Source organism: Pinus tabuliformis, chromosome 3_2 (genome assembly GCF_031772625.1).
Source record: "Pinus tabuliformis cultivar Carrire ecotype Pingquan chromosome 3_2, CPIR1, whole genome shotgun sequence".
Classification (NCBI taxonomy): domain Eukaryota; kingdom Viridiplantae; phylum Streptophyta; class Pinopsida; order Pinales; family Pinaceae; genus Pinus; species Pinus tabuliformis.
This window is the reverse complement of record NC_142302.1, coordinates 965,474,312-965,501,880: the sequence shown is the minus strand read 5'-3', so window position 1 is coordinate 965,501,880 and position 27,569 is coordinate 965,474,312. Positions and strand designations below refer to the sequence as shown.

Here is a 27,569-nt window from a genome sequence, read left to right as displayed (position 1 = left end):
TTACAATTTTTTTCTTTATTTATAGGTAAATTTTATGTTTTTATATGTTTATTTTTTGTAAGTGGAGATGGTGTTTTTTTATTTCATAAAATTTTAGCAAGTAATACAATCATGAGCATCCATATCTAAATGGTCTCAACCTGCCCCAACGAGAAACCAAGTGACCATCTAATTAAGTTATAACTAGTCCAAAATCTAAATTGTTTACTAGGGTTGGATCCGTGGCACTGGGTTGTTCTATCCGCCACAGACATGGAATGTGCGAGCCTTTCCTACACCATTTATTAAAATAATTAATATTGATGAATTTATTTTACATTTTTTTAATTACATATAAATATGTAAAAAATATAAATAATAGAAATAAAATTAAAAAAATTCTTTTAAAATGGAGTTGTCTTTTAAGTGAGAATTTTTGGAGTTTTTCCCAGATTTCTGGGTGAAAAAATTTGTGGCCAAATCTTGATTCGTGTTGTTTAAATTGATTTTTTGACTGCATATATGGAATCAATATCCTCAAAAACCCTGAGGCACTTTGATTGTGAAGAGTTCACCAGTCAAATTTGTGATTTCAATGAATCCCTACAAAATTCTAAACAAATTAGGTCGGAAAATAAACCGAAAAACTTTCCAAAAAATCACACTTAAAAACTACTCACTTTTAAAACTATAAAATTTAAAATTTTCTTTTATCCCTACTACTAAACATAATATTAATATATTAATTTCATAAATACATTGAAAGCCCCATATAATTAAATTTAATTAAAAAATTAAAAACCATACATAATCAAACTCGTTACAAAATGTCATCATTACATTAATTAAATCTTAAAAATACAACGTATTTCATTTGCTTTCCTTCCGTTACGTTTTTCTTACCTAATCTAGAATCATCTGGACCTAATTGGAAACTTAAGGATGTCAACTAAGTATTATTTTATATCAATATATGCCATTCCCTTCGCTTTCTGATTTCCTTGCATAACGTCGAACCGACCAAACATTATCATACACGCCCGGCCTAATTATAAAATTCGAGATGAAAATTTTATTTTATTATTTTATTATATATATAGATTAAATTTTATTATTATATAATATATTTTAAATATAAATAAGACATTTTAACCAACTATTTTTAATATACGTTAACACTCCCTGGTGTGTTTTTAAGGTTTGACTTTTTAATGTAAATGCAAATTGTGATGAGACATCGTTTATTGAGATAAAGATAGGGAAAAAAGTGGCTCCTTGTATTGGGATTGTTTTGCATGTATTTTTAAATAATTTTGACAGTTTATTAATTTAAAAAAATAAAATATTTTGGTTTTTTTGGGCTCTGTTTTAAATATCTATTATATTATTGAATCTTAATAAGGTAATTACTAAGATTTAATATCATAACTGAAGTTTGATCCATTACTCAAGTTTTGAATTTTATTAAGGTAATTACTAAGATTTAATGTCATAACTAGAATTTGATCCATTACTTAAGTTTTTACTAAAAAATTTAGGTGAACGGTTGCTTATTATTTTTTAAAAATATTAAAAAAATTTAAATTGAAAAAATTAGAAGGGAAATCTATTGATATAATATTTTTAATAAATTTGGTGATTTGAACTAGTGTACTTAGTGTACTTTATTTATGGGATTGGGAAAAAATATAAAATTAATTAAATATCAAAACCATGATGATAACTTAGGAGAAGATTGAAGGATTTTGATTTTTTTATTTAAAAAATTAAATATTTTATTTTAAACGATTTAATTTATCTTTATAAATATTTAATTAAATAATATTTATTGAAATTATAATTTTAAAATAGTACATACTTTTTCAATATTTAGATAAATTTAAAAATAATTTAATACATAATAAGATATTATTTAAAAAATTCTAATTTCAAAAGGTGTTTAATTATTTTATGTTTTATTTTAAACGATTTAATTTATCTTCATCCATATTTAGTTAAATAATATTTATTGAAATTACAATTTTAAAATAATACATATTTTTTCAATATTTAGATAAATTTAAAAATAATTTAATATATAATAAGATATTATTCAAAAATTCTAATTTCAAAAGGTGTTTAACTATTTTCTGTTTTGAAATTTTTTATTGAAATTTGACAAAATAGATTTTGGTCAGATTTACTGTTTAATATTAGATTTTCAATGCAGAAATAGATTCAATGTCCTAAAAAAAACTCTTGGACTATTCAAATTGTGCAAATTTCACACATTAAATTTTTGATTCCAGCAAATTCTTATGTAATTTCAAAAAAATTTGACCCCAAAATATACCCAAAGCAAATCTAAAACATAAAACAGTTAAACCACAATTTTCGAAAAAAAGTAATTTTCCAAAACTAATAAATCAACCTACTTAAAAAAATTCATTTTAATAAATTTTACCAATTAAACAAAGATAATAATAAAAAATAAAAAAATATTAACAAAGATTTATTATTCAAGAAACACAACTTTTCAAAAATAATAAATCAACTTAGAGCCGCTCAATTATAATAAATTTTATCTATTAAAAAATAATTAACTCAATTATTTACTTATTTAATAAAATAATCAACTCAATTATAACATCTATTTTAAATCCGAAGATGGTACTCTTGGGTTCCATAAATGATTTTTCAAATCTTTAAATAAACTTCATCTTAACAAATCCCTGGATAGTGTTCCATAAATGATTTCTCAAATCTTTAAATAGACTTTATCTTAACAAATACCAGGAACTATCTTTAGATAAACTAATATCAAATAATTAACTCAAATTAAATTTAATAATTAATAATTATTAATATTAACTTTATTTTAATTAATTCAACCTTACATTACATAATATTTTACAATATCACTCTTATAAAAGCCTTTCACCCATGAATTTTACACTTTAAAAAAAATTAACTTATAATGATTTAACCATTAAATACATTTTTCTCTATTTTTATAACTAGAGAAAATAATTAATGATTAAAAGGTCTGTAGAAAAGAAATAATGATTAAAAGGTCAAAGGGATTTAGTTAAAAAAATACAACTAAATAAGTAAATCGGGACAAAGGGATTTCTTAGCCCTGATATCTCGCATTTGACGGTCCCAGGAAGGTGGGTCATCAACAGCCTACTGACACGCATTTAAAATCCATTCGCTCTGCACACTGTCCGTTATACAGTCCATGAAGCCTCCTCTTACCAACTTTCCGTCAACAGAGGACACACACATTTACATCAATGGACGGAGTCTGGAGACATACACTCTGTTAAATCCTGCCTCGGGACCCTGGAAGACGTTTCACGTGGCACTCGCAGGCGGCTCTGTGACTCCCAGAGGCGGTGCGCCGAAGTTTCCGTCAATTGACGGGTTCTCTCTGAGTCAGGTTAGGGCGAATTTAGCGTGCACGCAGAGATAAAGTCTGGTGGCAGTTGTAGAAGTCATTAATGGCGTGGACTAGTGACTTTCGCATCCCGATGCAAGGGCCGCGTGCGTTGAGGCGAAATTCAGAAAACATTTCGACCACACGGATTCGGCATCGACGGGAAAATTTTGGGGACACGGTCTTAAAACTGAGAGTATGGTTTTGCGTTAAAGATTTAGTAAAATTTTCATTAAAATAATCTTTTATCCCAGATGTGAGGTGCAAAGTGTTTTATTTTAATTAATAATTTTTTAAAAACCTTCTTGACTTAAAAAAACCCAAATTTGAAAACTATGTTTACCTTTGTAAAATATCCCAACTTAATGGCTATTTGACAAGCAGGTTAACAATAAAAACCAAAAAAATGGTTAACCTTTATTACGGTCCCTAAAACTCTCTCCAGCTCTAAGATATTCCCGAATTTAGCAGCTAATGGACAAATGGGGTATAGTGGGATTGTTCACGTCATAATTGTGATTACGCCCATGTAATAATAATGCTCTGCCACCCTCAGTCAATGCCCGACACCATTCCGAGCTGCTCTTTCGTATTCCAAATGTCTATTTGCAGTGCCTTCGAAAAAAGAGAAACGGGAATTTAATTTCATTGCCCGATGTAGGTTGACTTGTATGAATGTTCCACTGGCTGACAATTACACTGGCCCGACGATGTCCCTTATTAATGAGTCATCATCGGATCAGTGACCTTTCTCATCATGCATTAAGTGGATCATCATTACACTAATTAGTAGTTGGGGTTTGAATCATTTTCATCCAAATGAACTAGGTAAGTAAGGACGATTCTCTCCTGATACTGAGAAAATTCTGACTCACTTGAAGATCAGTCACCACCTTCTCACCAGTAATCAAGACGATAATAATTGTGCTGATTACGGTGTGGGTTATATTGAATTAAATTCAATTGAAATTGGTAAGTACGATCCTCCATGGATTTAGGAAAAATTTACAGACCCACATAAATCACAAATCCAAGAGGATCTCCCTCTCCTTCCCACCAAACCCCACCAATTTTCCATTCTGTGTATGGGTAGTTTACCATTTTATTCTACATAAAATGGGTTTTGTCAACTATGAGTTCTGAGTTTTTTTCACTAGTCATGGCTTATTTTACTGTCGTAAAACAGGAAGAGGGTTTAGGGACGAGGTAAGACAGATATTAGATATTACATATGGAGACTTTGGGGCGTCCTGACATGTTCTCTATATTCGAAAACTGCTGATGATGTATATACCCTATGTCTGACAATCCAAGTGAATGCTTTTGGTCACTGGATTTTCTCATCCGTCCTTATTATGTTCACTGTGATTCTGGCTCTGCATTTTCAGAAAATCTTTGAATTGGGTGTGTAAAGAGGAGGCTCTGAGGGAGGGTATTCTGATTAGACAAAGCGAGCAGGAACATTTAATTTTTTCGTGTCATATATTCATTATCTCTATGTTGACTGGTTAGCCGTACTACGTCTGTGTTGCTTACTCAGAAGACCAGGAGTGTTGCTTACTCAGAAGACCAAAAGAAAGGCCGAGGAATGACAATACAGTGGTAAGTATTTTTGTCTTTTCTTTCAAAAGCTTTAATATTCAGTATTTTTGGACCCTCAACAATCTGATTACTTCGAGAATATGGTAAGAGTTATGTATGTGTGCACTCTTTACCAAATGTTTGTAGTTAAAATATTTTGCAGTTTACCTTATGGTGTTGTTATTAATAATAGATCCAGCTTTTTTGGAGCTGGTTTTAACACCACCATGACATCTAATTTGAAGGTTGTTTGGTTGGAAAACTGTTTCGAACTTGGAAGATCTCAGTGGTCAGATTTCACACGAAAGGGAAAAGCTCGTTCCAAGAGACGCTTAACTTTATAAACTGTATTCCAAACCTAAAACTTAAGAAAATTGAAACTGAATACATGATCGAAATTAGAAAATTCAGTGAACATTAAGGCGCACGGTAATAAGACATGGAATATTGTACAGTTAATGGGATACTGACAATATGATTCTTTAAAAACTTTTATAACATTTGGCAATTCAGCATATGGATGGAACTTGCAGGGGAGCCTTGGAGCAGGGTCGTTCCACTTGAGAGGTCATCAGTTCAAGGAATAGTTTCCTACTTGGGAGCATGGATACCATACTCCCCAGTAGGGCGAATATATCCCTGGGACAAGTACTCGGCTCAAAATTCTTTGGAATTCTGTCAATATTTGCTTACTTCTCAGAGTACTGGTGAGTACTCACTGAGTATGCAAGGTATCCCCAAGTCAATACTCGCTATATTCCTCAATAAATTTTCTTGCTGTAAAACGATTTAACTTGAATTGTGTTTTTGGTATTGTGAAGTATGCCGAGAATATGTTGGTTGTGAGGATGCTGGGAGTTTGTCCAGAGCTATTCTTTAAGAATGTGATACTATGGAATCAGGTCCTCTGATTCAGGGTTTCCTGGATGCCATTAATCCAAAGGTCCCTTTTGAGGTTCTCCACAATCCAATAGCCAAAATATCAACAAGTACTTTGGCAGGGGATGTCGTTTTGCTTTAATTTTTGACAATAAACCTACAAAATATGTCTTTTGCCAAAGTAATCCTATCTCAGTTGGACAATCCCAAATTTTTTTTCCTGAACTTAGATAGAAGATGAAAATAATGTCTTTGTTGGACGAGCAACTGATTTGAGAAAACCTTTCATCCTTCAAATATTTTCTAAAATCTCTACGGATCATGTAAAGGCCTAATATGGATCCAAAAGGTTCCATCAAAGAGGAGGATGCTTCTTTCAGAGGGCATGAGACTCGAGAGTATTCAGAGAAGGATGCAGTCAATGTCCTTGAGTAAGCCATTCATGGTAGCCTTGGGAAAAGAGTCCAAACAACTGCAGTCAGTTGCAGATAGAGTTTTCTTTTGTCTTTCTCCTTTAGTTTTCCTTGTCAGTGGTCTAAAGATTGATCTTATATTCTTATTCATTTAGCGAAATGGCTCTCAACCAAGGGCAGTAGCCTGATGTTCACCTGTTCATATGCCTAATTTTACTTAATTTGTGTTCTGGGATCCGAACATTAGGCAATTATTTTGTTTGTAGGAGACATCAAGTTTGGCATGTGTCATACTATATGGTGAATTGGATCATGAATTGGTTCTGCTAACCCAAACGGACTTGCATGTCTATGTCCACTGGATGAGTAAGGAGGAATCAGATGCAGTCACCAAATCATTGGAGCAACAGTGGCTCACCACGAAACCAAACTCACATTGGAATTGCACATTGGTGATAAACTACAATAAGATCTCAGTTGACCTAAATAGATTTTAGTATGAGCTTAACTTACCAAGGTTATGATGTAGCTTGTCCAACACCAATACATTTTGGTTTTCTTGATGCATTTAGGTATAAATTCTTGGATAACTGATACAATAACAAAAGAGAAAGGAAATAGAGAAATGAAAGAGGGTGAGAATTTCAACTCGACATACACTCTGCAATTTTTGGGTACTAGACAACAGTAAATATGGTAGAAACTTCAAAGTAGTGCCATGATTGGACACGAAGGATAAGAACAGTGTTATCCGAACCGGACCGGCACTGGTGGAACCGGCCGGTCCAAGCCGGTGTGGTTCAAGGTTTGGAACTGGAAAAAGGCCGGTTTGATGTTGAACCGACCTTTTTTAACTGAACCGGCCGATTCTATATAAGTTGATCAAAGATGCTTGAAACACATTTTTTTTAAGAGAGAACATGACTTTTTGAGTGGGGCAACCTTGTGGCCTTGGAATTCCTATGCAATTCATAGTAATGTTAAATTCTTAAAATAAAATCCTTTTACTTAAATTTTTAACATTACCATGAAATGACTCATGATGTTTGAGAGTGGTTCTGACCTCATTGGATTTCATACGGAGAAAGTAGAATCTTAGATCTCACTCAAAATCCAGCAGACTTTAACATTTTTTTCAGGATTTCAGGATTGGGGAGGATTGCAATGTTTCCATCAGATTTGGTCATGTACAAGGGTATGGAACTAATATTTAATCAAGAGCACCAAACCTTCTATGTGCCTTGATGTTAGTGGCATTGATTGTTGAACACCTCTATCATGACCGTACTAAAAATGTGCCCATCACTTAAACAAAATCTTGACTCGACATGCTACATTTTTTCTATGTTATTTTAAGCTTAGAGGGTGACATTAATGATGAAAATCCCAATATAAGCAATGATTTTGATGATAGGTAGGCATTTGTTGTAGCATGACTTTTTTGGGATGCAAGAGCCTATCTAGAGCCTGTTTGTTGATGTATTTTTGGTTCAGAGACAAATTGCACTCAATGCTATTTTGGTCATGTGTACCCTTACATGATGTATAAATGAGAAGTTTTGCTTATTTGTGCATAAATGATTTGGGTTCATATGGATGCACATGAATATATATGTTTTTCTTTAAAATTTGAATATTTTATGTGTTTTTGGTCAACCGGTTTTTTTACCAATTCCTGGTTCAGAGGGTTTTCCGGTTCAGTCACTGGTTCGGTTCTGATAACATTGGATAAGAACTTACTTGGAAAAAATAAATAAGAAGATAAGCTCTAAAGATGAAGCCCATTTACTTCCTAATATGACAGTCTTCAAATGTGAATGCAAATAATGCATGAAGAGAGCTGAAAATACAAGGGACCATGATCCCAGATGATAAAATTATTTACTGTCACACTGATAATATATAGCTTTTTGATTTTAATTTTTAGCTGCAAAATGCACAACATATTTGTTGCCCCTTCCTGTCTGGTATCTCTGTTGGAAAGAAATGCATGTTTAAATTCCCTGACATTAGAAGAAAAAGTTGAGATATCTGTTGCTGTGAGCTCTTTAATGGTGTGTGTTTCTCTGAGATATAAAATTAATTTTTATGCTTTGGATTATGAATTGAATTTTGTGCTTTGGATGAAGCCCATATAGTTCTTAATATGACATTCTTCAAATGTGAATGCAGATAATGCATGAAGAGAGCAGAAAATACAAGGGCCCATGATCCCAGATGATATAATTGATTTTTGTCACACTGATAACATATGGTTTGTTGATTAATTTTTACTGCGAAATGTACAACATATTTGTTGGTCTCCGCTGTTTGGTATCTATGTTGGAAATAGATGGTATCTTTGCGGGAAACAAATACATTTTTAAGTGCCTTGACATTAGAAGAGAAAGGTGTGATGTCTGTGCTGTGATCTCTTTAATGGTGTGCATTTTCTCTAAGATATAAATTGAATTTTAGGTTTGGGATTATTGGGTAGGGCATTCTTTTGCTAATATGCTTATCATCGCTTAGGATATATTACAGGTTTATTCTGTTGATGTGATTTTGGAAGGTTATGCATCAGGATAAATGGAATTACCATCTCTTTTCATACAAGTTAATACTGCATGCCTACATAATTTAAATGTTGTAAAGGGAAGGCACATATTTTCTATCACTTCTGCCATAGAAATTGGTGATGTCTTAATGTTGTTTCCATGATGTTATTGACTCCTGTTCTTTTTCATCTTGGTAATCTTTTACTTGTTTTCTTGTTTTGTAAATTAGCTGAATTATATATTCATAAAATACAAGGGATGTTACGAGTAGTCCATCCTGTAACCTGCTTACAAAGAAGACATGCCTATTGTGATTCAAAATAATAATGGAGTTGTTCTTAGCCTGGCTTCTCTCATGAATAATGGAGTTGTTCATAGGCTGTCTTCTCTCATATAGAGATTTTAACACAACACTTATATACCCCACAAAAAATAGCATGACTATTAAATTTAAATCTAGAACTAACTATAGGATTTACCAGCAACACTAGCATATCAAAAAAAGGAGAACACAGTCCAACAATTAATTTGTGATGGCCTAGGCCAATCATCAAAGTTTAAGCTTGAAGCAATGTTGATGAAGGTAGGGGGGTACCCACTCCTGGATTGGATCCAACAGCTTTGTCATCTTGGGTGACTGCCACGTCTGTCTTGCCCTGCCCTTCTTCCTTGGCCGTAGCAGTTTGTCCATCTTCTTTTGGGTTCTCACATTCTTCCTTGGATCCTCATCCCCCAAATAGCATTGATTAAACTCACATTTATGGTCCAATTGCTCCAGTTTGTTAAGGATTTTCTTATGCTCAGTGCCCCTTTAACAATGATGGCTATGATGGTCTTCATGTGCTAGTACATGCCTGTCATCTTGAGATATTTTGTATCTCTTCTTTTTGAAAGACCTTTGTTTTGGAACCCATGGAATTGCCTCCTCATCTATTTTGTCCCACTATGTTTCTCCCTTACCCTATTTTCTATCTCCTCCACTTCTTGTTTTACCCTTGTAGAGAATCTGTTGTTGTATTCTGCTGCTTCTTCAGTGTTGAGGACATCAACCTGTTTTTGAGTCCCTCCATCTTGGGTCAATAGCTGCCTTGCGTCTTCTTGGCCTTACACTGCACTGCCTTGGTCTGGAATTCCCAAGTCCAAACTTCTTGACTTTCTCCATCTTGGACATTCCAAACCAAAGAAAAATTCAGCCACCTATAGGCCCACGTAGCCTAAGCCTGAATCTGGCCATTTGGTTGAGCAAGACTCAAGTTCAAATGAGAATGGAAAATGCTAGAGATTGGCAGGTCAGGACCAATGCTACAACACAATATAACCCTCCTTTAACCATATCTTCTCAACAGATTAACCATCAAATAAACCCTTTCTAAGATATAATCATTACTCTTTGGAATTTACTGCACCCACCTCCATTTTCTATTCAAAAACCTTCCTCAATCAATGCATTTGTGTTAATTCCCATGCAAGTCACGACGTCCATTGTTAATGCTTTTCCTTGGGTGGGATAGCTGAAGTCAAGATCTGAGTGAAGGGCTGAACCTTGATGGCTTGAAGTTTTCTTCAACTCCTTTGCCTGTCTCCTCTACATGTACAACCATGCCACCTATCACTGCTGTGTGTCCCTCCTAGGATTTCCTCTTTCCTCCTTGCTACTCCATTTGGGGAATCTTTTACTTGTTTTCTAAATGGTAAAGGTTCATTTACTTTTTTGAATGAACTAGGAATTTGGATCTGTATGTTCTCTTTCTGAAAATATTTTCCTCCATCATTGTGATTGATGACCGTGAAAGTCATGAAGAGCTTAACCATGTATCAATGACAACATAAATTGTATCTCCAGTATCAAGGGCAGCTAGAAGATCTTTAACCAAGTGGATTGAAGAATGTTGCCACTGTGAACTATGTATCCCTGAGGATTTATTGTTGTTATAAAGTTGTAGACATAAGAGTTGTATTGCTTTTGCCTTTTACCAGCTAATGTTTTTCGGATTAGAGTCATTTGATCCTCTTGCATCCATTATGAAACTAGTTTCACTGATCTGAGTTGAGACAATGGCATGATTCGGTAGATACCCTTACCATTTCCACAACCATCATGCTTCACGGTTGAAGGGATCTTTGGGCCACGTTTGTCAATTGTTTGATTATATCCCAATTCATGATTTGTCCTTCATTTACATTTTCTTTATCCATTGTTTGCAAATAGTTTGAGTACCCTATGCCAGATGTGGTACTTTTGGATACTAAGGGACTCTTATTCTCTTGGTGCTATGAAGGTAGAGGGTCTATTGGAACATCTCCAAAGCCATTGCTAAGCACATCCTTCAGCAGCTCCATATAGTGATTAATGTGGCCCTCTTTTACTTCATCACTCTTTTCCTTGTCATAACAATAATAGTGGCACCAGTTTTGTCTTTTGGTTTGTGCCCAACTGATCGTTCACTCACAATAGCTTTTGCAAGAACACCACTGCTAGCCTTCTCACGAGAATCACATTTTGCTTCAAGATTGCTAGGTTTCTAGCATTTACTATTATCTCTCATGCCCTATTGAGGAGTTTTTCCTCTGCGGTGCTTGCTTACAATATTGCATATAAGACGTCAATAAAAGATTGTTTTAAATAGATGTAACAATTCCCTTGAGATAGAGAATATTGTCTATCCCTTGCGTAAGAAAGCACCTCAGTATAGCATGAGAAACAAAAATGAATTCTAGAAAGTTGAAACCTAGTAGTCTTGAAACAAAAGGCTAGAGCAATCTCCTTGCAAAGTTACAGTTAGTGAACAATTAGTTGGGCATGAATTGTACTGCAAGGTTCCGTATGATAAAAAGAGTGATGATAGAAAAGAGGGCTGCATTAATCACTATATGGAGCAATCAAAGGATATGCTTACCATTGGCGTTGGATATGTTTAGATAGATCCTCTACCTTTATATCCAAAGAGAATAAGAGTCCTCTAGTATCCAAATGTACCAAATTTGATACAAGACACTCAAACTATTTGCAAACAATGGATAAGATACATATGGATAAAGGGAGAAATATGGAATTGGGAGACAATCAAATAGTTGAAAAACTTGTTCCAAAGAGTCTTTTGACTGTGAAGCATGATGGTTCTGGGCAAGGGTATGTATCTTCATGGGAATTGTGCCATTATTTCAGTGAGGATTGGTGAAACTAGTTTCATGATGGATGCAAGGGGATAAAATGAGTTTGATATGAAAACTATTAGCTAGTCAAAGGAAAAAGTGGTACAACACTTCTATCTACAACTTTATAACAACATTGAGTTGTTAGGAATGATGCCCATAGTGCAACACATAGTTCATGGCCTTTGCCTTGGGCTCTATATGAGGATTATTTATGAGGAATTTTACATATTCACTTCATGTGGTCACCACATCTCAACCCATTGGCTTGACATCTGCAAATCATAGTATTCAAAACTGGAATTGGTGAACGAACTAGTCCACCTATCAAACCAATTTTCAAACCGGAACTGGGAAAACCAGATTGGTCAGATCTCAATCAATCAGTGTTTAAAACACATGAAATAATGAAAAAGAACTATTTTTAAGATTTAAAACCATGATTCCAAACCAATAGAGACAAAATATACAATGTTTGTTCATCTATATATTATGTAAAGGTGAATATATCAAAATGGAATTGAGTGCAATACATATCAGCAACAAAATACATAATTAATAAGGCTCTAAATGGCCTCTAGACTCCAAAAGCAATGCTACAAGCTATGGGGTCACTGTGTTGAGAAACCAAGTGCTAGATAGTTTAATGCTTGATTCATCTTTCTTGATAATTACTTGTGAATATTGTTGGCTTCTTATTATTTATATAATCTTCTTCATCAAGTAATTATACAAATGTACAAAACATGAAGATCACAAAGAGACAAAGAACACCATAAATTAGGCTCCAAGCCTGGCGGGCAAAACCCCAAAAGGGGGAAAACCCAAAATCCTTCTCTTATAGAATTAGATCAAAATGAGATATCCAAGACCCAAGACCAAGACTACCACAAAGAACCCAAATCAGCCCTCCTCCAAGTCACCTCCAACAAGTCAAAGTCAACAAAAGTCAACATTGGTCAAATCTTTGAAATCTGGTCAACTCTTGAAATTTCGGGCCTGCAATACCTCAGAAACATTCACATGTGTGAATAGAACTAGAGTAGAAAATTGTCTTCTCTCTCTCCTTTGGCTTCGACTATCTTCTTCTTCTTCTTTGGCACAAAAATTGATGTGATGATGTGAGTGAATGAATGAGCTTCCAAATGTTCGAGTTGACTTGTATATGTAGCTGTCTAGAAGGGTTGAATAGTTGCCTCTCAAGCTGACTTGTCCAAGGAGGGTCGATTTGGTCTTGTGTTGACACTTTGACTCAAAAATAAATTCTTTCAAAAGTCCAAATGGGACTTGACTCAAGTACATATTTTTGGACTCATAATAAAATATCCTGTGGCTCAATTGACTCTATAAGCATGAAGAACATGCTTTTGACCAATAATAATAATAATAATAATAATAATGATGATGAATATCAATGATAAAAATTACATTTTTTTACATTATGAAGACCAACACTAGTTACATTTCTCAACACACTAGCCTACAACAAGTCTATATATCATTGATCAACATGATCACTACTCATCATGATCAAACTCATCACCGCTACTAGACATGGGATCATCAACATGAGCTATATAAACATCATCTGGCTCAGAGTCTAAGGACTCCTCAGACTCTTCTGCAACCTCAGTAGTAGTAGCAGCAACAACAAAACTAGACATCTAAACTACAAATTACTGATCAACATGATCACTCATGAAACTCATCATTGATTCAACACTACTAGAAATGGGATCATCAACAAGCATCATCTAGCTCAAAGTCTTTAGACTTGGATTGCTCAACCTTATAATATGGTAGAAATTTAAAAAGTTTCTAATGCCTAACGAATGAGTTTGGTTTGAGTGAAGGGTTAATCTCCTCAACTTTATAATATGGTAGAAAATGCTTAGCATGCCTAACCAATATTTTCCTTTGAGTGAAAGGTACATTTTTGTTAAGGCCATGGTAGAGGAGTTCAACAAACAATACCACCACTATCAATGAAGTTCAACAATCAATGCCACCAACATCAATGTACTTAAAGGGCGTCATGCTCTTGATCAAATGCCAATTTCATACCCTCACGCATGACATAATGAATTGGAAACATTGCAATCCCCTAAATCTTGAAATTTTGAAAACCATTAAGTCTGTTGGATTTTGAGTGATATCTAAAAATCTAGTTTCTCCATATGAAATCCAATGAGGTCGAAACCACTTTGAAACATCCTGAGTCATTTCATGGTAATGTTAAAAATTTAAGTAAAAGGATGAAAATGAAAGATAACATTAAATTTAACATTACCATTGATTGCCAACATTGCTAGGGTTGAGATGTGTGAGGCAAATGAGAGGGGAGACATCCTTTTAAAGACTTAGAGGGGTTGTTTTTGGAGGGAAAAAGTCCCTAGCTCCCTCAAAATTGCTCAGAAAAGCAAAAAACAGGGTCTGTGGCCAAGCTGGTAATGAACTCGCTGGTTTATGACGGAACCGGCCGGTTTATGGGAAAACCAGCCGGTTCTGTCATAAACTGTCCGGTTAATGTAAAACCCTAGTCTGCAAATCAGCCTAACCTAGTTTTTCCATTGGTTCATCCCCTTCAGCGAATGAACCGAGCGATTTTGAATACTATGCAGTGCAAATACACCACATTGTTGCAACATGTGCATGGATTAATTTAATGCGTTCCAAGAGTTAAAATTGGGGTATTATAGTTTTGTACAAGATATCGAAATATATGAGCAATGCTGACTAACATACACATGATGACTTGTAAACCAAAGAAATACCAAAATAATAGTGGATTTTAGACATTGGAGATTCTAAGGGGCCCCATTGGTCACACTCTTTACAAGATTTGATTAGGGCTTGAAGATCGTAGGTGACGATTTTTTTAAAAATATTTTGATTCTTCTTCTTTAGTGTCAAATCCATGCTAATCCCAAAGCACACTCGTGTCATTTGTTGTGATTCTTATTCTTCTTTAATATCAAATCCATGCATAATTTAATGGCACATTCCCATGCCATTTGTACACCTTGTACTTGAAACCAGGATTGCAAAAGCTGGCATCAGCAAAAATTCCATGAGGGTCTTCAACTTGGGAGATTGGAAATAAAAAAAGAACGTGGCAAGGATAAACTGAAGAAATGAGAAAAGTTGGTCACCACAAAAATAGGAAAAAAGATGGAAAGATCAGGGAAATTGAGATTTTTGCAACACAGCTTGAGACAATGGCTTATTAAAATAGGATGCACATAAGACAATCCAGGATTCTAATGATTTTATTTAGGGGGGAACATATATTCTTTTAAGGAGCTTGTAGGAAGACGGGATATTTACTATGACATTCACTTATGCATCAAGAAGCTATCAGGATGACCTTTGCTTAACTAGTCTCAAAACTGTGTATGTGTGTGTGATTGTGCTCTTGACACTTGTCCTAATGCCATGGGTATGGACAATCTTGATACCACGTGCAAGGGCCATCTATAAAGGAATTGATTGAGTTGGATGTTGTTGATACAGTGAAGATGGAATACTGATTGTAAGGAGCTAAAGGAATCAAGAGTGGTAACTTGGTCTAATCTAGGCGTACCACCTAAAATAAGTGATATGAAGTTGGCATATAGTTTAAACACCTTCATCTCAATTCATCACTGCCTGTCCGATAGTATGTAAAGTAAGGGGTATTACTAGTTCTGCAATTATTCTAAGCTGCTATGGTTGTCAAAAAATCCTAGGGGAGTTGATTACTGAGGATAGCCTGAATTTTGATGTGATGTTTGATTTTATCTTTTGGTCTATTTTGTTGTCTAGTGACTTTTGTCTTATTGGCATTGATGGTTGTAATTAAAGCACGTGCAGTTTTAATGGTTGTAATGTGCTTGAATGCTGTAAATCACCATACCAGTTGTCTAGGGCATCTGTAAAGTTGAGAAGTCATGTTAGGAGGTTTTCATTTGTCGGGAGTGGGACATTTTTCTCCCCAATTGCACGTACAGATTACACACAACCTCTAAGTGTATAGGATGTTCCCGCCACCCCTCCTTTCCCAAATGGAGTTGTAACCACAGGTGGATGTGTCATTGCTACTATTGTCTTTCATACCCCTTTCTATTGATAAAGTTGTACATTTGTATCTGGAGTCTAGATTACTCCATTAAATAATAAAGACAATGCCATTGTTTGTATCCTCATTAATATTACTATTTGTTCTCTTCTATTTTTTTAAATCATGATGACATGCATAATTTGCTTAACATGTTTCCTTTTTGTTACAATAACTTGTAAGCTTGGTCAGATACATGTGTCTTGGTTCAGTAGATTTGTTGCATTTGTACTTTCAAGGTCTCATCAAACTTGTTCTAGTATATGAGGCCATCACAAGACTGAACTCATGCTTCTAATGAACCTCTTTTGCTTGATTGCGATGAAAGAATGTTGACCTTATAAGTAGTCTGGACATTTGTTCTAACATTATTGTTAATGTTTATTTGATTCATTATTACAACTTTCTGCTACTTATATGATTATATAGGTGGTGAAGGTCCTTCTTTTGAAGATTTTGGAAAAAGTCATCTTGCCCATGGTCAATCTTTGTTTTGTTAAAGACCGTCCTTTGTATCCTGTTAATCTATGAAATGGAAAAATGCATTATTATTTTTAAATCCCATAAATACAGAATGAAGAAGTTATAGACAAATAAAAGAAGTATCAAAATGGTGTGCATACAGAGCTTGAGAGTCAAACTAGTTTTACTATGTCTATATATTCAGCTAGTACACGTCAAGGCCTCACGAAGTTACCCTGGCTACTCTTGTCAAACTGTCTAGATCATTTGCAAATTGCAAGAGAACTTCAAAGGTTCAAGAATCCTAGTTTTAGCTTTGGCATTTTATAGGAGTTGCGTTTGCACTTCCACATTGTACTCGCACCAGATGTATCCTTCAGTCCCATTGACCTTCTTTTGTGGTCATCTGTTGGACATAATAAAATTATCTTATCTTATGTTGTCTTTTTTTCACAACTTGCTCGCTGATGCTGTGTCCTTTATCTTTGTTGGATACCCGCATTAATAGTTCTTTACCCATTTGATTGTGGTTTATGCTTGTCTCTTGATCCTTGCTTCTGTATGGTTATACCTATGGTTCAGCAAAAAATTAAGTCCATAGGTATAACCATACCTATGCAGTACATTGAATTCTTACATAATTTGTGAGTTGAATATTTGTTTTGCCCGAGCCCTAACATAGTATTCTACATTACATTTTAAAACATAATTATTTTTATAAAACCAAACACGGTTAATGATCTGGTATTTTTTCTGAACTATGATGTACTTTTCAGTTCTTAGAAATGTTTTTATTTTAGAGTGGCTGTTTGGGTATCGTCTATTTTTTCTCCAAACAAAGCTGAGATTTTTCCCATGTCAAGTTACTTTGTTATATTCCTTGAGCTGAAAAGTCATCTAACCATTCTGACATAGGGGTATGCCATACCATTGATCATAGTTCATGTACATTGTTCAGGTTATTGCCTTTGGGGGCCTAACCTTTGGAACTAGTTGTGCACAATGGCAGAATATGATAGGGGTGCTGTCATAGGACCTTGGAATAGAATCATGATAGGGGTACTGTCCTAGGACCTTGGGAATTGGTGGGAAAAGATACATGATGGTCTTCTTTGTGTTCAGCTCTTGCATAGCCCTGATCTTCCAATTTCAAGAAAATGGTAATGATTTCTCAAAGGGAATATCTGTGGGACAATCATTTTCACATTTTTCGTGTTAGTTGCAAAATTATTCTGGTGGCAATTTTTGCTTCTTTTTAGGCTAAATGTCAGTAGCAGTTTACAAATATCTTTTATGGATCTTTCTGCTCTATCTGGTAAACATGGTCGTTGTGGAATTTTCTGCCTTCCATGTCCAATGTAAGGATAAATGGTTAATGAATTTGCACATAATGTAGAATTTGCTATTTTAGATCCAGTAGTTTATCTGCATAACCTAATTTTTTCTGACATGAAATGGCTGGTTCTCTTATTGCAGAGGGGCAAGTAAAATCATGCTATTCTGCTGATTACAACATGGTATTTCCAAAATAGTTGAAGATGATGAGAATTTGACATCCATTGATACACTGAAGCTGACTATGATTAAAAAAATCGCATGGATTCAGTTAGGAAACCTACTGCGGCCAATATATCAGCTCTACATGCCAATATAATGAAGGACAAGATTGATCTTGATACCGTTTCAGAGATAAAAGATACTGCCAATGAGAATCTGGAACCCAGTATGAGAAATAAATGCAAATCTGAAGTAGATACATATGGGGTCATGAAAGCAACTGCTGATGACAGTATAGCAACTGCCCCCAATCATAAATATGAACAGGATATTAAACTCTCATCTCTCAGTGGACCTACAAGTGTTAACCATCCATTACTGGTAGAAGAAATGGAAGTTCCTAATGGTAGGATTGCTAGAGCATCTGAATCAGATAATCTGTCAAAGGATGATGAGCTTAGTGTAAAGGACATTAGAGTTGATGAAGGGATGCCTTCAGAAGATAAACTGTTAGTATATTCAGATCATAACACTTGTGTTGAGAAAGTATTGACTGTAATGAACGATGGTTGCAGTGGTAGTCTTGGAAATAGGGAATGTAAGCTGGGATCTCAAAGTTCGTCTGCTTTTGATGTGAACAGGCTTACAAAGGATGCAGTGCCATGTTGCCAACTGAACAACAACAGTGGAAAAGAAGCATTTATTTTAGGGTTTTCAAATTTAAATGACAAGAATAGCCCTAATTCTCTTAAAGTGAATAAGGAAGCCAAATGGAATGGTATTGGACATCCCATTGATGAGTGCAGCAACTGTGCACTTTCTCAGAAAAAAGGAGACATGTATTCCACAAATACGTTTCAATCACAGATAATTCATCAGGCTGAGCCAGAGTGCAGTTCAGCACCATCAGAAAGCCACTCTGCATCGAGTACAGGTTCAGTCACTGATCATGCTGTTTCTGTTCATGTCTCAGAAGTTACTAGTTCTCTGAATAAGGTTGGAATGACTTTAAATACATCAGCAGATGATATTTTAATCAGCCCTTCCTCTGGTCAGAAAGTTCCATTCGAGCAAACAGCAGAATCTGAAGTTGATGGTAAGAAATCAGTTGCAGAATTAGATTCAGATAAAACCAGTAATCTAGCTGACTTGTCTACTTCAGATAATTCTGTCGGAAGTAATATCTATACATCCAGGGTAGTGGACAGTGGAGCAATAAAGGATGTAGAGAATCATGGGCATAGAATTTTTGGAAATCCTGTATTTGCAGAAGACATAGCTGGTCAAACAGGTTCCTTGGAAATGGGATGGAATGTTTCGACCCAAAGTGCAAATGAAGTGATGCCTGTTGCATCCGACAAACAAAGTGGGAATAATAATGTAGCTGAAATGGTAAATCATGCTAACTCCACTCCCATTCTTCTCTCTGGATCATTGTCATATTCGGGATCAGTTTCATGCCCGGGGAGTGTCTCCCTCCGTTCCGATAGCAGCGCAACCAGCAACCGCTCATTTGCTTTCCCCATGTATCGTCTTTGCTATAGCTCCTATGTAATATTTCTTTAAATTTGAATGTTAGTGATAAATCTTGAACATATTCATATGTGTCTGTTTCTTGTTCATGACTTGTTGACCTGTTTTTACAGATTATCAAATGAATGGAATAGTAGCCCAGTAAAAATGACTCAAGCAGATTCCAGATACTATAAGAAGAAGCAACGATGGCGATGTTGTTGCTTCTGTGGGTGATCCTCGCTATTTTGTTGTTCAAGGTTTGCATATTATGTGTATTTAAAAACGCATTTACTCTGGGAACTGAATAATTTTCTACTACTGGTAAATCGAAATCTATCCTAGATTCACAGCAAAGATTTTTATTGCTGTTGTGATATACTTGTCTGCAGTTTATTCAGCCTTGAATAGGTTGATAAAGAAGTGTTGTGGCATGCATTCTCTCTGAAACCTCCAAAAGTCTTATACATCCAATCTAGGTGACATTCTTTTCCATTCTCCATTACTACTAGAGTCTTAGACTTCATTCATGATTAACACAAAGAATAGACTCCTGTTGGGAACATGTTTATTGATTGCGCTGTGAATAACCACTTGTCATGGGTAGGTATTCTTCAATTTCTTCCACAAATTATTTTCTTTACATTGATTTCATATAAATAAGGGGGCACGAATTTCAATCTTTTATTGGGTTAGGGTATATTTATTTACTATACCAATATCCAGTTTGCATTTTTAAGTTCTACAATTCTATATCATAAAGATTGTTCTGTATCTCTGTTTAGACTGGAATTTACATTGTTTGCTACTTCTTCCATCATTATTTCTTTGTTTCTCTTTCAAACTCAACAAATTTCTTAGATTTCAAAATAAAAACTGTCATTTCTATCCTTGCTTCTATTGTATTTTTATTGTTAAACTAAAACAAACTGTGTAGATCTCCGTTCACTGAAAAATGACAAGTAAATTGCATGATATCACGTGTTTTGTACATAGCCTTGTATGCGCCTTCCAATCTACAGTGACGATGTAGGTGCCTCGCACAAGTGCAATGCTCTGTTTTAGATTTATCCTTGTGCTTCACTAACTCAAAATCTAAAATTTGAAACTGTCAATGGAGGTCCAGATCATCGAATATTCTTGATAATGATGTTGCTATTGCTGAAAACCACGAAGCTCTAGTGCTCTCAAACTTGTATCGTTTGCTTAGGACATCCCATAGTATCTGCACGGCTTGAACCCTATTTGATCTCTTTTCCTATAGTGAATTCTTATACAGTCAGAACTGTTTTCTGGAGTACAGCTTTGATAGCTCACTTTTGACATTTTTATTCCATAGGCTTTTTACGATGCTGGCAGGTAATGTTCTTTGTAAATGGCTGTTTGAATGAAATTAATATTGATGATAAAAATTTTATTTGGAACAATTTTGTGGTGAGCAACTGCATTTGCCTTGAATTGGTGTCTATTTTTTTGTTTTTGCTTTTGTTTTTGGGGATTGGTATCTGTTATTGATTTATGATTAAAGTAGATTGTTCTAACACCAGCAAATGAATCTTTATACAGGTCAACTGTACTGGATTTGAACATCTTAATTGATTCACGACTGGCTGGGTTATGCTGACGTGCCCCATCAGATATTGCATTATATGAATTTGTACAAGAGTAGAGTGGGACTTCACAATGTCGTATGCCTGGCATTCCTATTTTAAGAATTGCCCGCAGGCTTTCTCATATGATGCTGAAACATATTTTTGCTTGAATCCAACAGGCACTTAGCTTATGGGCCTTCTGTTATCACTTGTGGCAGTTTCACGACCATGATTTTTTTGGGCAACTAGTGTCATTTGTAATTATATCTAGTTAGAGTTTTGTTGCTATTCTAACATGTACATGGTGTCAGCAAAGAAATCACATTTGTTTAGCCATTGTTAATAAATTGTGCAGGGCCTATCTCTTACCAACTATGTGTCCTGGATCATCAATCTAATATAAGATGACTGTTCTAATATAAGATGCATTCTCAGTCGTTCCATTCCCCCTGTGAGAAAAGAAACCATTCTTCCCCGCATTTATATTTTCATGCAAAATCCAGGTGCGGGAATTTACTGTAGCTTATCTATTAAAAAATGTCCTGGTTTTTAAAGCTGATATTTATTTAGGTGCAATTACATAGAATCTTCTTATCTATATTCTATTTTGTTTATTGTTCCATGTAATGATGATTAGTTTTCATTGAAGCCAACTTTACTCGGTCAGACCCAAAAAATAACTAATAAATAATAAAACAAAAGTTATACAATGGGAGTGTAAATTTCATTTGAATTCCAACTTGTTCCCTGTTCCATGCATTAACTGTAATTTATATAATGGAAGTATACATCAACTTGGATTGGTGCTCTCTAAGGGAGAAATAATTTTTTAATGATCATCCTTTGTTTACGTAAACTCTGGTTATCATTGTGCATGTAATGCAATGGTGGTAGGTGTACTCATGGAAGCCATGACAAAAGCAAAATCAATTTGCTAATTTGTCATTCGAAAGCCCTTTTCTTTTGTGCTATTAGGAATGTAGAAATAGTGTGGAAGACCTCCAAATACCTCCTATTTGATAGAGCTTGAGGAAAGAAGTTTGCCGCAAGTTGCTTAGTCAAAGGTGAGGCCTTGTCAACCATCAAGCTCAATTTTGTAGAAATTTGTAGAAATTGATGTGTACACTGGGCACATCTTAAAGATTGGGGATTCAACAATGTAAAATGTGCATTTATGCTGCAATGCTATTTTTTTCATTTTTCGGATGTTTATAGTTTTTAGGATAGATTTATGCATCAAAAACTTGAACTATTGCTAAATAAGTACATGATTCCTTTTTTTGCTTCACTGTATATTATTTGACAAGTTCAGGACACTCTTTAGGATGGTATCCATGAACTTTTCATGTACAGTTCGCAAATCTGGGGGCACTTTGTTGTTGCGCATGTTATTTTACGTTACCTTCATTGTTTGGGTTGATCAAAGAGGAATTTGACATTGTTACAAGATTTGTGATGATCATTTTCATTGTGTGCTTAAACCTTGGTTGATCGAAGAGGAACTTGAGATTGTTACAAGATGACTTGTAAGTTGTGATAATCATTTTCATGCTCCTTTGCTCACTTAAGCTTATCAAATATTGTATTATTGGTGGAGGTTGCTTTAGTGACATATTATGTATATTCATCTTGTTGCAAGTGCTACTCCATAATTGATTTTTGATGAAAAATTCCCTCTTCTTTATTTTGTGCTCATGATATTGTTATAATTATTTTCTTTACATCATTCCATGGTGGGTTCAAGTCTTTTACTAGTTATGGTGTCCTCTTGCTTGGTGGTATATTTTATAGTGGTGTGTTTAGATGCATGTTCCCTTTAATTATCCATCTCTCTTAGCCTAGGTACCATCCATTATATTATTACATTTTCGTTTTGAGAATTTTCATATTGCACTCATATTTCATCATTTACTCACTCATAGAGGGTGCATGACCCATTACATCTATTTTCCATATTGTTTTCCTTCATAATTCTAGCCTCATTTGGCATATTTTAACTAGACACAATTTTTCACGTCTGAATGTGCCAAAATGGCTTGGGATATTTTTGCTATTAATTAATACTTGAACCTAAAGGTTGAAGCACTATATCATCGACCTATTTTATTGCTAAGTTTTAAATATCTATTTTATTGCTAAACTTTAAATATTAACCCAGACACTATTCATCAAGTTTATATTTAAATATTAGTCAAGACATTATTAATCAAATTCATAAAAAAAAAAAGGGAAAACAGAGAGAAAAATGATTCTTATACTTAGAACACAACTTGAAAGTAACTCTCCCACACATGTTAAAGCAATACATTTTTTTTTTTTTCATTTTTCAGAAATGTGTTTGCTCTTGTGATTAATTTATTAGGGTTATTTTAGCATTGTTCTCACTTGCACATGCCACTTGGATGAGCCATCTAATTTAGTTGACATTCCATTTAATTCGGTTGACATATATGTTGAGGAGTATATTGAGTTTGCACATGCTTTGAAGGTTAGTAATGCATGCGCCTTCCCTTCATGCCCACTTCACTTTTATTAAATCATTTCTTTACCGCACATCTTCATAGATATGCTATTTTAAGTGGTGTGCTTCACGTGATGCTCAATTTCAACCCTGAGTTGGTTTTCTTCACATCTCCTTTTAACCTTAAGGAGGATATTTGATTTGGCACTTGAGAACACCATTTCGAGGAGATTCGTCACACATTTGTGCGAATTGAATGGAGAAATTATCACATAGATATTATTATTATATTCCTAATATTTTGATAGTACATTCTCTTTCGATATTTACTTTTTATTTGGACATATTGTTTTGTTGGTTTGTTTTTGTTTGTTTTTTTTAAATTTAGGATAATCGGTAATTGGTGAGAGTTATCCTGAACAGACCCAGGATCAAATCTAACTGGTTGCCACTATAAACCTAAGCTACGTGCAACAACGTGCAAGCCGCACAATAGCAGGAAACTTATGCCTCAACAAGAGCCGAGACGTCCACTATGGGGTCGCCTACTCTTCTAGCCAAGACACAACAGGTCATATATATACTCAATGAGATTTGAACCCTCATCTCCTGGGTTTCACCCAGTGAAACTTACCATTAAACCCCATATCACTGTATTATTTGGACATATATTGTTGTTAAGGTTTTTGATTTTTCTTGGAGGGCACAATTATTCAGTTTTTATATGGAGATATATTATTGTTAAGGTTTTTGATTTCTCATGGACGGAACAATTATTGAGGACCATTATTTCTATTTTGGGAGGTGGTTACAATTTCCTTTCACTATTTAACATGTATTTTTATTAATCAACATTTTTTTCCTTGCAGCAAAAAATTGTAATTTTTGTTAATAGAAATAAAAATTATATTTTGCAAGTACATATAGTGTGTATGTAGTATCAACCAAATAGAGGAAACATCTTATAATTAGAGTAAAAATGATCATATGTGGTTGGAAATGCCAATTAAGTCAATCAAATGCTAATAAAAACAAAAAGCAATGGAAGAAATAAATTGTGAATAACCATTTGCGCTGATTTGTTCTTTTTCCCCTTTCCTATGATGCACCTTTGCCATCCTTTAGGATATGGATCAATAAGGACCAAAGCAAGTTCTTGGCCCCCATTTGGACAGGGAGAATCTTTGTCAAAATTTGAGGACTTTGAAATGTGTGCTTGTTTTGTGCCTCCTAGACCTGTCGAAGGTTGTTGGTTACCTGAATCTTGATCTATCTGGGGAGGAGTGATTGAAACATCTTGTATCACAGTCTCACCTTCCTTTTGTCTTCGGATTGTTCAAGTTGTGTCTCTTGATTATCTTCCTCCTCATCTTCTGAATGAGGAGAGTCATTTATTTGCCATCCTTTTGGTTTGTTTGGTTGCTGCTTTTTCTTTTTTGGGATCTTCTTCGCCATGGGGCAAGTGTTCTTGTTGGACATTTAATTCTCTATGGGTTGGTGTGGAATGTGAACAACCACCGAAGTCCAAGAGACATAGGAAGATGAATCCAACAGTGATGTACAATGTATTATAAATGAACATCTTGTGAATAGTAAAGGAAATCTAATGCTTATCATTTACATTAGTTGTTTACATTGCATGTGAGTTTAACATGGTATCAGAGTGGGTGATCTCCTGCCCTGCTCATATTTGTGCCACTTGTTTTGTTTTGTAGCCTTTTTGCATGTTAGTTCTGACATTTCTGCTCCCCGTTAGAAGCGTTTCCTCTGCTCACCAAAACTATTTACAAAACTCTGATGTTTGCATTTAATCCCCTGAAATTTTGTAACGCATTGTTAGACTAATCTTTTTTCTCCACTCTTTACGCATGTTTGAATGGACTACGAGTTATTTGGGCGCATTATGTGAGTGGAATGAGAGTGAGCTCCTTCTAAAGCACTTTTTGATAAGCAAAAACACAAGTAACTGGTAAAAGTGCTCCATTGTGTGAACTGGGTATTTTTTGTGTGAGTTTAATTGTGTCCTCACCTTTTATTTGTTGCTTCGAATATGTTTATAGCTCCATTGCTTTCATTACAAGGTTCCATGTTGCATTCTCTTTTATATGGTAGTCTTGGTATTTAAGTGTTGTTCTGCACATTGAGCTCTGTTTTGAGGATCGTTTAATGATTGCACGTGCGTTGAGATGGTTCATTTTATATGCTATGATCCAAAATTGATATACATTGGAGATTAACACTGTATTGGAGACTGGCCATATGTATGCCAAGCCAAAGCAATCAATGTCTTTGTATTACACCTTGATTCTTTTATGTGTTGTATTGGAGCTATATTGGCGTTGAATTGGTGCACAGGCTGCACAGTAAACTCGTTGAAGCTGTGTATGGTCGTATCTCTGGTTTGTTAAGATTATTTGTGTCTTGAACTGCACCTTGAAACTTGGCATTGTAGCAGTAGTCTTGAGAAATGTGTGAAATCGAGTCTTGCATTGAAGCTCTGCGAGTAACAGTGTATGGTGTAGCAGTTTGTGGTGTGAATACAATGTCGAATGACTGATACCATACTCATTTGGAACCTGCGTTGAATTGATTTTATACATGTTGCATTGAACTTGCCTTAAATCATCGCTTGGAATTTGGAGTTGTTCAGATACACAGTTTTGGGCTTCACCTCCGACAAATCTAGCGAATGGCTAGTTTTCTACTTTGGCAATTTGGATGCCTTATGCTCATATCCAATTGATTGGGTTTCTTTGGGATGTGTTTTGTCAAAAGCATGCCACAATTGCGAATATACTTCACTACATTGTCAAACATGTGAGACTGACATACTTCACCATATTTCACTTTAGAGTTGCAAATATATTTCACTATATTGAACGTTGAACTTCCATGGACCTGCTGGTTTTGCGAGATGTGTAAGCCATTATGTGTGAGCTTTGTTGAAAATGTATGCCTACTTTAGAGTGGCGCAACATATGAGCATTGGCATTGGTGTACCCTTTACTGCTTTGTGCATTGTTTGTTGTCGCTGGTCAATGCAAAGTGTTGAATTGGTTATATGTGTTCTCAATGATATATATTAAATTGAATGCGGTGAACATATATGCCTTGAATTACATATATGTTGTTGATTCATATGATGGCATACATTGGATCAGTTGAGATTATATGACTATATGTGTGCTGGTTATACTTTGGAATTAAATATGTGAATTGGTTTCAATAAATTTTATATGTGCATTGAAGACAAATTTATGTCAGTGGAAGAGTCACAGTTGTAGGAGTGGCTCTGAGTTTGAACAAATTTATGCCATTCAAAGGGTCAAGTCAACAAATAGAAAGATATTCCAGTGGGAACAAATATTGGTCTTTTGGCATTCTTTTATGTTTGTTTGCAACAGGTGTTGAGATATAAAAGTCTTCAATAAGAACCAATTTGCATTGTCTAGTTCGTTGGCTCCTTGCAAATTTTGGGCAAGAAAGAGTTATAGTGTTGAAGGAATACTTAAGCTACTTCCTGGTATGCCTCAAGAATCTTTTGGACTCCCTAAAATATGTTGTAATACACTATTTGTGAAGGGCAGCAACACACTATTATCCAGGTTTGGTGCTACAGTTACATTTGGTGTTAGTACTAGCCCTTTTGCAAGTTTTGTTGATATTATAATTCTTCATTTGGCCTTGGTATAACATCTGGCAAAGTGAGCACCCCTTTATTTGGTTTTGAGAGTACATTTGAATCCACAAAATTAAACTCTTTGAAAATGACCAAAATTGATGATATATTAGAGCTGTTAAGTACTCTAATATATTCCAATGTTGATGGGATGGTACACATCAACAAAGACACTCTCTTTGACATTCATACTTGTTTGCATAATGCATAAGAGAAGGTAGAATTTTTGTAGCTTGAATCTCAGCTACAACAAGCAAAATTACAACAATGGAGTCATCATTCTGAATGTGTTTCTATTCAGAAAATTGAG

General features: G+C 34.8%; 1 protein-coding gene across 10 annotated transcripts; it reads left to right on the top strand.

The window, feature by feature from the left end:
• The first annotated feature begins 3,170 nt into the window (after positions 1–3,170).
• On the top strand, positions 3,171–21,491 carry LOC149183835 (uncharacterized). 10 transcript variants are annotated; one of them, XM_089417254.1, is made up of 6 exons: positions 3,174–4,999; positions 8,443–8,660; positions 17,995–19,541; positions 19,662–19,756; positions 19,920–20,006; positions 21,094–21,491. In XM_089417254.1, exons 3-5 carry the CDS (start codon positions 18,115–18,117, stop codon positions 19,973–19,975), a joined length of 1,578 nt encoding a protein of 525 aa, XP_089273380.1. In that variant the 5' UTR covers positions 3,174–4,999; positions 8,443–8,660; positions 17,995–18,114; the 3' UTR covers positions 19,976–20,006; positions 21,094–21,491. The 10 variants fall into 10 exon arrangements, 7 of the variants coding, with proteins under 7 accessions (XP_089273384.1, XP_089273380.1, XP_089273381.1 ...); XM_089417255.1 differs by lacking the exon at positions 8,443–8,660 and adding an exon at positions 5,512–5,685; XM_089417253.1 differs by lacking the exon at positions 8,443–8,660 and adding an exon at positions 5,512–5,709.
• Positions 21,492–27,569: the final 6,078 nt, after the last annotated feature.